General features: G+C 63.7%; 1 protein-coding gene across 1 annotated transcript; it reads left to right on the top strand.

Annotated features, from left to right (window-relative positions):
- The first annotated feature begins 323 nt into the window (after nucleotides 1-323).
- Nucleotides 324-7791, top strand: LOC138099927 (keratin, type II cytoskeletal 8-like). Its single transcript, XM_068997536.1, is given in 9 exon segments — nucleotides 324-1540; nucleotides 2294-2502; nucleotides 3123-3183; nucleotides 3305-3400; nucleotides 3496-3660; nucleotides 5160-5285; nucleotides 5651-5871; nucleotides 6400-6617; nucleotides 6620-7791. Coding segments are annotated over 9 exon segments (1545 nt in total). The 5' UTR covers nucleotides 324-1207; the 3' UTR covers nucleotides 6736-7791.
- The last annotated feature ends 6711 nt before the right edge of the window (nucleotides 7792-14502 follow it).

Below are 14502 nucleotides of genomic sequence, written 5' to 3' on the forward strand. Positions count from 1 at the left end.
GTTGGGACTCAGGTTTGGGGACAGGGGCTGGGGTCAGGGATTGGGGATACACCATGGGGACGTAGTTTGGGATCCTCGGATGGTGACATGGGTGACAAGGATTGGGGGACAGGGGCTGGGGACATGGGCTGGGGGAACAATTTGGGATCCCAGATTGGGATGTGGTGCTGGGGACACAGACTGGGGGACACAAGGTGTTGACATTGGTCCGGAGACCCAGACTGGGGGACAAGCTGGGGACGTGGGCTCGGGTCAGGGGTTGGGGACCCAGACGGGGGGGACCCGGACTGGGGTCGGGGGTTGGGGCCCAAACTGGGCAGACAGTGACACGGAGTCGGGGACTCAGATTGGGAGGCCCAGGTGTGGGGACATAGTGAGGACAGGGCTGGGGACACTCCCTGGGGACACTCAGCCGGTCTTCTCCTCTGGGATGGGGTGCGGAGGGGGGTGGGGGGCACCGGGACCCGCATTTCGCCCCCGCGCCTCCCGCCCGTCCTGATCCTGGCGGATCCCGGTGACCCCGCGGATCCCACGTCCCGAAGGGGTTAAAGCTCCGGTCCCTCCTCCCGCTTCTCCTCCCCCGGCTCCGGGATAAACCCGGGAACCAACCCGGGAACCAACCCGGGAACGCGCCGGGAACCCGCCCGGCCGCTCCGCCCGGCCCGGCCCGTCCTGCCCCGACCCGTCCGGCCGGTCCTGCCGGGGCTGCCGGAGCCTCCCTGCCCCGAGCGCGGCCTTCGGCCTCGTCCTCCTCAGCCTTCTCCAGCCTCTTCCAACCTGCTCCAGCCGTCCTCATCCTCCTGAGCCTCTTCAGCCTCTTGCAACCGTCCTCAGCCTCCTCCAGCCGTCCTCGTCCTCCTCAGGCTCTTTTGACTCCAACCTCCTTCCAGCCTTCTCCACCCTCCATCCAGCTTCCCCACACCCTCCTCATCCTCTGCAGCCTTCTCCCAGCTGTTGTATCCCCACCTTCTCCAACCCTCTTCCAAACTTCCCCCAATCTCCTCATCCTCCTCCTAACCTTCTCCATCCTCCCTGCAGCCTCCTCATCCCCCTCAGCCTCCTCCAACCCTCTTCCAACTCTCCCCGACTTTCTTCATCCACTTTCCAACCTCTTTCCAAACTTCCTCCGACCTCTTTTCCCACCTCCCAGACACCTTTCCAAGCTCCCTCAGCCTCTTTTCCCGCTTTCCCCTCTCCTCCCGCCCCGATGTCGGTCTCCATTCCCCGGCAGCCGGTCCGGAGCAGCGCGGCCGTTCCGGGCCGTTCCTTCTCGTCCCGCTCCTTCACGGCCGGCCCGGCACTGAGGATGAGCACGGCCCCGGCCTTCGGCCCTTACGGGGGGCTCCGTGGCGGCTCCGGGGGGCTCGGGGGTCCCTCGTGGGTCCCGGGGGCGGGCGGGGGGATCACGGCCGTCACCATCAACCGGAGCCTCCTGGCGCCGCTGGCCGTGGCCGTGGATCCCGAGCTGCAGGAGCTGCGCCGGGAGGAGAAGGAGCAGATCAAGACCCTCAACGATAAATTCGCCGCCTTCATCGACAAGGTGGGGCTGGGGGGCAGCCGAGGGGGGGGGGGCGGGGCCACCCTGGGGACTGGCTCCTGGGACAGCCTGGGACACCTGGGGACATTGAGACCCTCCTTGGGACCTCCTGTACCCTTGGGGACATTGACACCTTTCCTGGGACCCCCTGAGGCTCAGCTGGGACATCCCAAGCACCTTTGGGGACCTCTTGAGACCCCTGGGGACATTGAGAACCCCTCCCAGCTCCCCTTCAGGGACCCCCTGGATCAGCTGGGACCTGAGCACCTTTGGAAACCTTCTGAGACCCTCGGGGACATTGACACCCTCCTTGGTGGACACCCTGACCCCCCCCTGACCCTCCTGACCCCCCCAAGGACACCCAGACTCCAGCTTGCCCCAGCACCCCAAATCTCCCCCCTGCCCCCACCCTTCCACTTCATGCCCCCATCCAGCACAACCCATTTTCCCCGGGGGTGATTTGGGGGTAATTTTGGGGTGTTGGAAGTGCCCCGACCCTCTTTTCCCCCTTTCTCCCCAGGTGTGATTTGGGGGTGGGGGTGATTTTGAGGTATGCGAGTGCCCCTGGCCCTGCTTTCCCCCAGGTGTGATTTTGGGGTGTGGGGGTAATTTTTTGGTGATTTCGGGGTGACTTTGCTGTGTGGGGGTTATTTTGGGGTGATTTTGGGGGTGTGGGAGTGCTCCTGACCCCCTTTCCCACAGGTGTGATTTTGTGGTGGTTTTGGCTGGTTCTGAGGTGCCGTTCCCCGTTCCCAGGTGCGGTTCCTGGAGCAGCAGAACAAGCTCCTGGAGACCAAGTGGGGGCTCCTGCGGGCACAGCCCCCGCCCCGCAGCACCTTGGGGGGGCTCCTCGAGGGCTACGCGGGGACCCTGCGGCGGCAGCTCGAGGGGCTCGGGCAGGAGCGGCAGCGGCTGCGCACGGAGCTCGGCCACGTCCGGGGGCTCGTCGAGGAGTTCAAGGCCAAGTCAGTGTCCCCAAGTGTCCCCAAGTGTTCCCCAAATCCCCCAGTACCCCCATGTCTCCCCAGACCCCTCCACATCCCCCCAATACCCCCTTGGAGCCCCCCCGGGCTGCACCCGCTGCTGAGCCCGCCCAGACCATGCCTGCAGCCTCCTCGAGGAATTCAAGGCCATGTCAGTGTCCCCCAGTGCTCCCCCACGTACCCCCATGTCCCCCCATGCCCGTGTCCCCCTGGCCCCATAGCCCTCGATGTCCCCCCCCATGTCCCTGGGTCTCCCTGTGTCCCCATGCCCCCACATCCCTGGTCCAAGTCCTCTCTATGTCCCCCCATCTTCTCATTTCCCTGTCCCTCTGTCCCTCTGTCCCTCTGTCCCTCTGTCCCTCTGTCACTCTGTCCCTCTGTCCCTCTGTCACTCTGTCCCTCTGTCCCTCTGTCCTCATGTCCCCATGTCCTCCCATCCCCTTGTCTCCCTATATCCTCTTGTCCCCACGTTCCCATGTCACCCATCCTCATATCCCTCCCTGTCCCCATGTCCCCCCTGTCCCCATGTCCCCATCCCCATGTCCCCCATCCCCACTGCTCCATGTCCCCCTGTCCCCCCATCCTTGTGTCCCCCTGCCCAGGTACGAGGAGGAGATCAACCACCGCACAGAGAAGGAGAACGAGTTCGTCCTGCTCAAAAAGGTGGGGGAACCCCAACACCGAGGGGGGACCCCGACACGGGGGGTGCTCCCTGAGACCAGGGGGTTGCTGCGGGTTTCCTGGGAGTGCTGGGAACAGGGGGGTGACAGGGGTGTACCCGCAGGACGTGGATGAAGCCTACATGTCCAAGGTGGAGCTGGAGTCACGCCTGGAGAGCCTCACGGACGAGATAAACTTCCTGCGGCAGCTCTATGAGGAGGTTTGGGGCTTCCCTGAATTTGGGGGTGCCTGGGATTTGGGATGCCGGGATTCGGGGGGTGACCCCCTGCTAAACCCGTCCCCCCGCGTGCGCAGGAGCTGCAGGAGCTGCGGGTGCAGGTGTCGGACACGGCTGTGGTGGTGTCCATGGACAACAGCCGCCAGCTGGACATGGCCGGGGTGCTGGCGGACGTGCGGGCGCAGTACGAGGACATCGCTGGCCGCAGCCGGGCTGAGGCTGAGGGCCTCTACCAGGTCAAGGTCAGGAGAGCCGCCCCTGCTGCCCCTCAAGCCTTCCTCTTCTTCCTCCTCCTCCTTCTTCTCCTCCTCCCTGTCCTCTTCCTCCTCCTCCTTCTCCTCTTCCTCCTCCTCCCCTTCCTCCTCCCTGCTCCCCAAACCTTCACCTTCCTCCTCTCTTCCCCTCAATCCTTCCTCCTCCTTTTCCTCCCTGTTCAATCCTTCCTCCCCCTGCCTGCCCTGATCCTCTTCCCTGCTTCCCCATCCTTCCTCCTCACTGCTCCCTGAGCCTTCCTCCTCCTTCCTGCTCCCTAAAACTTCCTCCTCCTCTTCCACACACTGGCCCTTCATCCTCCCTCCCGCCCCATCCTCTTCCTTCTTCGTAATCCTCCTCCTCCCTGCCCTGAACCTTCCTCCTCCTCCCTGCTTCTCAAGCCTTCATCCTCTTCCTTGCTCCCTGATCCTACTCCTTGTTCCCAACCCTTCATCCTCCTCATCCTCCCTGCCCCGTCCTCCTCCTCCCTGGGCCCCAATCCTTCTTCCTCCTTGTCCTCCTCCTCTTCCCTGCTCCCTGAACCTTCCTTCTCCCTGCCCCATCCTCCTCCTTCTTCCTGCTCCCTGAAACTTCCTCCTCCTCCCTGCCCCAAATCCTTCCCCCCCCTCCTCCTCCTCTTCCCCCTCACCCAAAACCCTTCCTCCTCCTCCCTGCCCTGGAGGGAGTGGCTGCTGCGTGGGAGAAATTCCGGCTGAAAACCCAACTGGAGCTGCCCCATCCCTGCCTGGAGCATCCCCCAGCGTGGGCCTGTCCCAGTGCTGGGGCGCCGCAGGGCAGGGAGGGGCCCTCATCCCCATTCCTGGTGCAGCTCCCAGTGCCGGTTCTTCCCAGGCTCTTTCATGCCCTGTTTTGGGGTGCTGGTGGCCTCATCCCACCGGGATCCCAGATCCAAGCCCAACCAGACCCACCAATTCCAGTGAGAGCTGCCACATCCCAGCTGGATCGTCCCTCCCAGCATCGCCGCATCCTGGCTCTTTCCTCTGAATTTTTGGGGTGCTGGTAGAAAAGTGAGGTTCCCCCCTCCCCATCCCACCAAGACCCTGACTCCAAACCGGACCCACGACATCCAAATGGATCATCCCCACTGGAGCATCCCTCCTGGCGTGGCCACATCCCAGCTCTTTCCTCCCTGGTTTGGGTGTGCTGGGGAAGAGAGGGGTCCCCTCATCTCCATCCCCCTGAGATCCCAGATCTCAGTTGGAACATTCTTCTTGACACAGGCAAATCCCAGCTCTTCCATGCCAGATTTTGGGATGTTGGGGGCAAAGAGGAGTCCCCCCAGTCTCCATTTCCCCAAGATCCCAGTTCCAAACCCAGCTGGACCCACCAAATTCCAACTGGAGCCACCACATCCCTATCGGAGCATCCCTCCTGCCTCCATCACATCCCAGCTCTTCCCTCCCGGTTCTGGGGTGCTGGTGGGTTTGGGGGATGCCCCCCATTCCCAGCCCCTGTCTGGTGCCCCCAGTATGAAGAGCTGAAGACGGCGGCCGGGAAGCAGGGAGACGACCTGCGCCAGACCCGGAGCCAGATCCAGGAGCTGAACCGGCGGATCCAGCGGATCCAGGCAGAGATTGAGGCTCTCAAAAATCAGGTTTGGGGTCCACCTTGGATGGAAATTTGGGTGGATACTGCCTGCCCCTCCCCCACACATCCCCCGGCACCCCTTGGGAACCTCCGCACTGGGTTCCTGAGGATCCCTCGGGATCTCATCCGGGAAACGGGAGGAGAGAGCGATGGCTCCGAGATGGAGGGGATTTTGGGGGGCTGGGAATACTGAGGGGAACAGGGGGGTGAGGGATAGTGGGATATGAGGGATACTGGGGAGTGAGGAACACCGGGACACAGGCACACGGAACACAGAGGATGATAGGGCATGGAACACTGGGACACTGGGGATACTGGGGGTCATGGGGGCACCGGCCCAGGGGACCCTGGGCTCAGCGTCCCGGCCCGCAGCGCTCTGGGCTGGAGGCGGCGGTGGCGGAGGCCGAGGAGCGCGGGGAGCTGGCGCTCAGGGATGCCCGGGCCAAGCTGGCGGGGCTGGAGGGGGCCCTGGCCCAGGCCAAGCAGGACCTGGCGCGGCAGCTCCGGGAATACCAGGAGCTCATGAACGTCAAGCTGGCCCTGGACATCGAGATCGCGACCTACAGGAAGCTGCTGGAGGGCGAGGAGAGCAGGTGGGAACCCCCGATCCCAAATCCCGCATCCCAAATCCCATGGGCATCCCACATCCCATAACCTCTGGGCATCCGTATCTCACACCCTGTGTCCCGTGCTCTGTCCCATATCCCATGTCCTTCCTCCTGGATACCGTGAACATCCCATATTCCATGTCCCATATCCTGCAAGTATTCCATGTGCTATGGGCATAACACGTTCCATACCCCACATCCCATGGACACCCCATATCCCACATCCCATATCCCATGGGGTATCCCATATCCTATGAACATCCCACATCCCAAATCCCCCCCGACTTGACCATGTCCCTTATTCCTCTGCCCCCAAAACCACTCGGTTTGGGGACCCCCTCCAACCCCCCTCCAACATCTTGGCCATGTCCCTTAAATACCCCCCTGTCACTGATCCTGTCTGGGAGAAAGATTTGTGGGACACCCCCCCGAATTGCCCCCCAGGCCCCCATGTTCTCTATCCCCCTTCTCCATCATTTATCTTGTTTGGGGGACCCCCCCCAATCCCCCCAGGCTCGAGGCTGCTGTGCAGAACCTGAGCATCCACACCAAGACTTTGGGGTACCTGGGTGAGTTTGGGGGGGTCCCTGGGACCCCCCGCTTTTGGGTGCCCCCCCATGGTCCCCCCTTCACGGCTGCTTCCTCTTCCCCACAGGTGGATTTGGGGGGGGCTTTGGGGGGGGGTTTGGGGGGCCGTTTGGGGGGGCTGTGGTCAGCTCGGGGTACTCAGTGCCCCCCCCACCCCCCGAGGGCATGGCCCCCCCCAAATCCCGTGCCATCGTCATCAAGAAGATCGAGACCCGTGATGGGAAACTCGTATCCGAGTCCTCCGACGTCCTGGAAAGCTGAACCCCCTTTCCTGGGGGGCCCCCATTCCCAGGGGTCCCTCCTTGGCTTGACCGGCTGAGCTGAGCCCCCCTCTTTCCTGGGCAGACCCCATATCCTGACCTGCTGAGGCCCCCCTGGGCCTCAAAGCCGAACGCCCCCTTTCCCAGGGGGACCCTCCATGTTCCCTGCCCTCCCAGGGTGTCCCCCTAAGTCCCGACCAGGTGAACCCCCTTCCCTGAGAGGGCACCCCATGTCCAGCCCAGCCAAACCCCCCATTTCCTTCCCGGGATGTCCCCCATGTCCTGGAAAGATGAGCCCCCCCTTTCTGGGGGACCTCCATGTCCTGCCCTGCTGAACCCCCCTGGACTCCCCCTTTCCTTCCCAGGGTGTCCCCCCAAGTCCAGCCCAGCTGAGCCCCCCCTTTCCTGGGGGTCCCCCATGTCCTGATCTCCTCAGCCCCCCCCAGGCCCCCCTCCTGGTGTGTTCCCCCAAGTCCAGGCCAGGTGAACCCCCTTTCCTGAGGGTGTCTCCATGTCCTGGGGGGTCCCTCATGTCCATCCCAGCTGAGGCCCCCCGGGCCTCCCCTTCTCAGGGAGTCCCCCCATGTCCTGCCAAGCTGAACCCCCTTTTCTGGGGCAGGGGGAGAGGGTCCCCCATGTCCTGACCTTCTGAGCCCCCCAGGTCCCCTCTTTCCTTCCCAAGGGTCCCCCCAAGTCCAGGCCACCTGAGCCCCCTTTCCTGGGGGGTCCTGTCCATGTCCTGGGGGGGTCTTGGGCAGGGGGTCCATCCCCCTTGTCCAGGCCAGCTGAGCCCATTCCCGTCCTGGGGGGGTTCCCCACGTCCTGACCTGCTGGGCCCCCCCTCTGTCCAGTTCCCCTTCCCTGGGGTCCCCCAACACCAGGCACCCTCCACTGACAACCTGAGCCAGTGCCCCCCCCGCCCCCCCAGAGGGCTCCAACCCCCCCATTGTCCCCTCTGGGGCTGTGGGGTGGGAACTGGGGGGTCTGGGCTGGGAACTGGGAGGTCTGGGCCTCCCCCGGGGGTTCTGCTCGCTGCTGGAATAAAACCTTGGAAATCCGGGAGTGTTGGTGATTTGGGGGGGATGGGGTGTTTGCCCTGGTTTGGGGTGTTGGGGCTCATCCCAGGGTGCCTGGGGTGTTTTGGGGTGCCAGGACAATCTTGGGGTGCCCGATCAGTCTGGGGGTGGTGGGATCCATCTCGGGGTGCCTGGGGCTGTTTTGAGGTTCCTGAGTCTTTCTTGGGGGCCGGGACCAATCTTGGTGTTCCCAGATCAGTTTTGGGGTGTCTGGGTCTGTTTGGGGTCCTAGGATCTGTTTTAGAGTGCCAGGACCGATCTATGGCTGCCAGGACCAATCTTGGGGTGCCCGGGTCCCTCCCAGGTGCCAGGACCAGTTCTGGGGTGTCAGCACCCATCCTAGGGTGCCAATACCTGTTTTGGGGTGCCTGGGTCCCTCCCAGGTGCCAGGACCCTTCTGTGGGTGCCTGGGTTTGTTTTGGGGTACCAGGACTCATCCTGGGGCACCAGGGTCCCGCTTTGGGTGTTTGTGCCCACGCTGATGTGCCCGGGGCTGGTTTTGGATCCCCGGCTGTGTTTTGGGGTGCCAGGACCCATTCTGGGCTGCCAATATCTGTTTGGGGATACAAGGACTCCTCCTGGGGCGTCAAGACCCTTCCAGGGGTGCCAGGACTCGTTTTGGGACACCAATACCTTTTTTGGGGTGCCTGGGTCTGTTTTTTGATGCCCAGACCCGTATTATGGTGCCTGTGCCCATCCCAGGGTGCCAGGATCCGTTTTGGGGTGCCAAGGTCTGTTTGGGGGTGGCCGGTTCCCTCATGGGGTTCCAGGACCCATCCCGGGGTGCCAAGATCTATTTTGGGGTGCCTGGGTCCCTCACAGGGTACCAAAGTCCTCTCTGGGTGCCAGAGTCGGTCTTGGGGTGTCAGGGCCCATCTCGGGGTGCCTGGGTCTGTTTTGGGGTTCCTGGATCCCCTCCGGGGTGCCAGAACCAAGTCCGGGGTGCTTGGGTCTGTTTGGGGGTACGAGGATCTGTTTGGCAGCACCAGCACCCATCCCGGGGTGCCAGAGCCCATTTCGGGGTGGCCGGGTCTGTTTTGGAATGCCAGGGTCTGTTTCGGGGCGCCAGGACTCCTTTCGGGAGGCCAGAATCCATTTTGGGGTGCCCGTGTCCCTCCAGCGGGCCTTTGTGAGCCCTTTGGTCTCGGGGTGCTGCCGCACCCCAAAACCTCTGGGTGCCCTCTGGTGCCCCCCCCCCCACCTTTGGAGCGGCAGGGAGGGGGGGCAGCGGCCCGGTTTGGGGGTCCCGGCCCCCCCAGCTGGTTTAGGGGTGTCGGGGTCGTGCCCCGCGGTGTTGGGGCCAGTGGTGGTAGAGATTTGGGGACACAGGGCACGGTGGGGGCTCGGAGCCGTCCTGGAGGGTCCCCCCAGGGTGGAGGGGAAGGGGGGACCCCCCCAAAATCGGCGCTGGCAGCGGTCTGTGTCCCCCGTTAATCATTAACGCCCCGTGGCCCGGCCAAGGGGGGAGGGGGAGGGCTGAGAGCAGATTTGGGGGTCCCTCCATGGGTGGGGGGCTGGGAGTGTCCCTAAGGTCTGGGGATGTTGCGGGTTTTGGGGCGTCCCCCCCCCCGGTTCCTTCCGCGGGCAGGCGGTGACACCTGGTGCCCGTAATTAGTGCCGGCAGAGGATTAATTAATTAATTAATTAATTAAAGAGTTGGGGAGGGGCGGCAGCCCCACAGCACACGGAGCCCTCAGGTCTCCCCAGTTCGCCCCCCGGGAGTTTCGGGGACCCTTCCCAGATTTGCGGGGGGAATGGAGGGGGGTCCCAAAAGCGGGAAGGGTTCCCCCAGACCCCCCGCGAGCCCCCCCAAATTCTGGGGAAGTTCCTGAGCCCCTCGGGGTGTCTTGAGATTCGGGGGCGCCCTGAACTTTTGGGGGTCCTTTGGGGTGAAGGGGGGTGCTGGGCCAGAGGGGTGACACAGCCCCACGTTAAAAAAGGGGGGCGGGATCAGCGGTGCCCCCCCCGGGAGGGTTAAATTGGGGTCACCTCCCTGCACCCCCTTTTCTGCCCCCGCATTTCAACTCCCCCTGGCCCCGTGTCCGGTTTTGGGGGTTCTCCCCGGGGGGGTCCCCCTGCTTTTTTGGGGGGCGAGGGCTGGCTTGGGGGCTCACAGGGGTCTTTGGGCGGGGGGGGGAGGGATGTGAGGGGTTTGGGGACCCCCCCGAGCTTCCCCCGCAGCCCTCAGAGAGCCGCGCCCCGCCCGCCCCGGTGAATTTGGGGTTCGCGGGCGCTGGAGGGCGGCAGAGGAGCGGGAATGGACCGGTGGGGGCAGCGGGATTTGGGCCCCCCCGGCCCCTCGGGGGAGGGTGAGTCGGGAGTGTGGGGTCCCAAACCCGGGCCCAGGCCCGGCCCCACTGAGCATTTGGGGGCGGGGGGAGTGGTATCAGGGGGTGGATCTGGGGGCGTGGGGGGTCTGATGGGTTTAGGGGGGTCAGGGGTGGGTTTGGGAGTGGGTCTGGGGGAGTCGGGGTTGTCGGGGGGTCTGGGGATGTATCTGGAGGTTCCTGGGGAGGGGCGGGGGGTGGATTTGGGGATGTCTGGAGGGGTTTGGGCGCTGGGGGGCTGCGCGGTTGTGGGCGGGTCTGGGGGCTCAGGGGTTTGGCTTCGGGGGCCTGGGGGGATCTGTGGGGCTCTGGAGGGCCGCGGCTGGGGGGGTTGAGCCCCTCGGCCCCTCCTGGTTGGAAACTGGGGGTCCCGGAGACCCTGCAGGGAAGCTCAGGAGGGGATTGTAAGTGGGGGGAGCTGGAGCCCTCAAGCTCGGTGGGAGCCCCGGGATGTCACCTCGTGTCACCCTCAGTGCCACCGGGACTCCGGGGAGCCCCTCGGTGCCACCACCCCCTGCTCGCTGCACCCCCTTCCGCATGGGGAGGCCCCCCCAGATTCGGGAGGAGGGCAGCCATGGGCGGGTCTGTGGCGGCAGGGGGTCTCACCCCACCCCGCTGGGGCACTGCGGGGGGACCTCGGGGGTCCCGGGGCACCCAAAGGGTCCCGGAGAGGGAGTTTAACCCCTCTCCCCCCCCCCCATCATCCCAAACCTCCCAGCACTGGAGCTGAGGGTGCTGGTGGTGCCCGGGGAGGGAAACTGAGGCAGGGGGAGAACTGGGGGACCCCACCCCGCTCCCCCCAGCAGGATTTGACCGCGAACCCGCCCTGGGGGTTCGTGCCCCCGACCTCGGGGTCCCCCAGGGTTGGCGGGGGGGTGGTCGGGCAGGCTGAGACCTGACCCAGCTCAGCTCGTGGGTGGGGCCGTGACTCACCCGCCCGGTCGGGCCCCGCTTTAAGGGCCCCCAGGTTTGGGGGGTCCCTGAGCCTTTTGGGGTGTTGAGGGGTAGCCGGGAGGGGGGATCCGGGCACTGGGGTCCCTTTTGGGGGCAGGGTGAAGGATTTGGGGTGCTGAGCCTATCCGAAGTGCTGGGGGAACTGGGGGTCCTCTGGTGTCTGGGGACGGGGTCGAGCCCAGGGCGTTTGGGTTTTTGCAGGTTGGGGGGGTCCCTGCTCCGTTTGGAGTCACCTGGGTTCCTCTTGGGATGGGGGGAGTGGGGTGCGGGGTTTGGGGGTGCTGAACCATTGGGGGTGCTGGGGGCTCATGGGTGATGGAGGAAATGGGGGGGAGCCCTGCCCTAGGGGGTCCCCCTGTGTTTGAGGATGAGGTCAAGCCCCCCCCAGATTTTCCTGCCAGGGAGCCTGAACCCCCATTTCCACCTCTGAGGGACTGTCCAAGCTCAGAGCCCCCTAATCCACCTCCTGAATGGGTTTCTTCACATCAAACCCCACCTCTTCATGGAGGGGATCCCCAAAATCCGGGGGCTCAGACAGACACTTCCTGCCCCCCAAATTTTCCTGCATCAGGAGGTCCTCAACTCCCATTTCCAACTTTGTGGGACCCCCCAGTCTCAGCCCCCCACAAATCCTCCTTCTGAATGGGCTCCTTCACCCCAAAACCCCCCTCCCCATGGAGGGGACCCCCAAAATCCAGGTGCTCAGGTGGGCACCTCCTCACAGAGCTGTGTCCGGGGTGTTTATGGGGGTTTTCTGCCCCATAGCGGGGTGTCCCTGACACGTACTGGGGGCTGGTCCCTTGGCTGCTGCCCGGGTGGGGTTTTGGGGTGCAGTGACAAGCCGGGGCCCGTCGGGGCAATTAACTCCCGTAATTAGCGTCGGGAGGAACCGCCCAAACTCTTCGTACTTTCACACGCACACCCCTGCACTCCTCCCCTCCCGGCACCCCAAACCTCTGCCCGCTCCCTAACATCCCCCAAGGCCCCCTAAGGGCTGCACCCCCAGCCCCATTTGGAGTGTGTGTTGTGTTTTTATTTGGGGTGAGATGTGGAGTGACCCCGGGACTTGGGGAACCCTCAGGAGAGGGGACTGGGGGGGGGGTGGGGTGGGGTGGCTTGGGGTGCAGTCTCATTTTGGGGGGCCTGGTTGGGCTTTCGGGCATGTTCTGACCCTTTAGAGGGTTTTCTGGATTTGGGATCCCAAGGGATTGGGGAGGGAGGGGTGGAGGGTGGAGGAGGGATGGATACAGGGATATCCTGGGGTGCAGCCTGCCTGTTTCCCCCCGGCAGGAATGTGGGGAGGGGGTGATGCTGCACCGGGCGGGGGGGGGGGGGGTGTTGGGTCCAACCCCTCTGATCCCAATGGTTTTCCCTCAGAAATACGGGATCCCCTCCATCTTAAGCACCCACCACAACCTTTTTACCCCTGAATTCACCCCATTTTGGTGTCCTCATTTGCCCCTCATATGGGAAGAAACAGGGGGACCTGGGTGTCCAGTGGGTGTTATTCCCATGGGATATTCACATGGATTTCTGTGGGACCCCCAGGGTCAGCCCTACCCCTGCCTGGGGCCCACCCCCACCCTGTGGCCCCCAGAAGGGCCCTCACCCCCTCAGGGGGATCCTGAGCAGGCAGCCAAGTCCAAGTGGATGCTCCTTCCAAGGGTTACATCCCAGATGATCCCTAATCCTCATTCCCTGGGATCTGTTTCCCAGGGCCGGGGCCGGGCTGAGCTTTCCCTGTGGCTGGGCACGATGCGGGGTCCCATCCCTGGGCAGTGGGACAGCAGGAGAGGCGACACCATTGGCATCACAACAGTAACGAGGGTCCATCCCGCTCCTGGGGGCTGTAAATCCTGGGATCAGGGGTGCCATGAGCTCCAGCTCTGCTCCCGCCATGGATCTCGGGGTGCCCGGGGCTCTTGGCGATCCCAGGGTGCCGCCCGTCTTCTGCAACATCTGCTTTGATCTCCCGGGGCCCCACCTTGTTCCAGCCGTCACCATTCCCACTCCCAGCCCTGCAATTTCCCGGCTCCGTGGCTGTCAACGGAGCAGCCAAGAGTTTCCAGATCTGAGGTTTTCCCGCTTGAAGCCAGTCCCAGCGCAGTTTTGGGGTGAAAACAGCTGTGTTTGGGCTCTGGTTCTGCTGCACGTTTCCCTGGTTGGGGCTGCTGGGCACCTGTGCTGGTGGTCCCTGCTGCTGCCACGGGGCACACCGGGGAGCTGGGATGTTGGGGTGCTCGATGGGTGGTGATAGCCAAGTTTGGGTGCGTGATGGTGGCCAGTGTTGGGTGGGTGACAGTGGCCACGACTGAGCAGAGGATGGTGCCCAATGTTGGGTAGGTGATGGTGGCCAGCACTGCGTGGGGGCTGGCCCTCCATGTTAGGTGGGTGATGGTGGTCGACACTGAGGGAGTGACGGTGGCCAGTGTTGGGTGGTGACAGTGGCCAAGAGTGGGTGAGGGATGGTGGCCAACACTGGTTGGGTGATGGTGGCCAGTGTTGGGTGGTGATGTTGCCCAGCATTGGGTGGGTGATGGTGGCCAGCACTTGGGTGAATTAAGGTGGCCAACACTGGTTGGGTGACAGTGGCCAACCTTGGGCCCTTGGCTTTGCTCCTGATGCATTCCCATCCCCGCAAGCGCTGGAGCTTCCGAGGTGCTCCACCTTGGAGTTCGGGAGGAATTTGGGAGCTGACCCCGTGTCCCAGTGAGGTGTCTCCACCCCTTGGTGGCAGGGTGGGGCAGGGCTTTGCTGGCCCAGCAGCTCCTTGGGCAAATGCTGGGCTGGCCGCAGGCCACTGGCTGGGCCAGGAGCTGGTGCTGGAGCCACCCTGGGAACTCCTGGCAGGAACGTTCTCCACCTGGGCTCCAACAGGTTCATTTGGTTTTGGGGCGGATCTGCCGGTTGCGTAAGGTCGGGAGACGCAGCTGCCACCTCCTTGCCTCGGTTCAAACCACTTCTCCTCTCCAGCTGGAAAACTGGGGGCCCCTGGAGGGCGGGAGAGGGTTTCCAGGTGGGATTGGGGCGCGCAGGACGAGCACTGCCCAAGGGGAACATCCTGTTCCCTGTTCCCTGCACTGCAAACCCCCTGGGGCTGAAAATCCTGGAGCTTCAGGAATCCCTGATGAGCTTCAGGAGGAAACACCGGGACATGCACCCAGACCCAGATTTACATATTTTCAGTGAAATAAAAAGCTGGGGGTGAACAGTCTCGGAGCTGGAACTGGTTCCACAAACCTCTCACAACGAACAGGATAATCCAGAGTGCTGGATTTTGTTGGCAGTGTGGGGTTAGGGGGAAGTTTTGGGGCTTTTTATTTGTTTTAACGGTGGGATAAACCAGGATCCTCAATGGAGACAGCTCAACACCTCATTAAAATATAAATTAAAAGCAATTAAGCAATTAAA

The sequence above is a fragment of the Aphelocoma coerulescens genome, chromosome 29, assembly GCF_041296385.1.
Source record: "Aphelocoma coerulescens isolate FSJ_1873_10779 chromosome 29, UR_Acoe_1.0, whole genome shotgun sequence".
Lineage (NCBI taxonomy): Eukaryota > Metazoa > Chordata > Aves > Passeriformes > Corvidae > Aphelocoma > Aphelocoma coerulescens.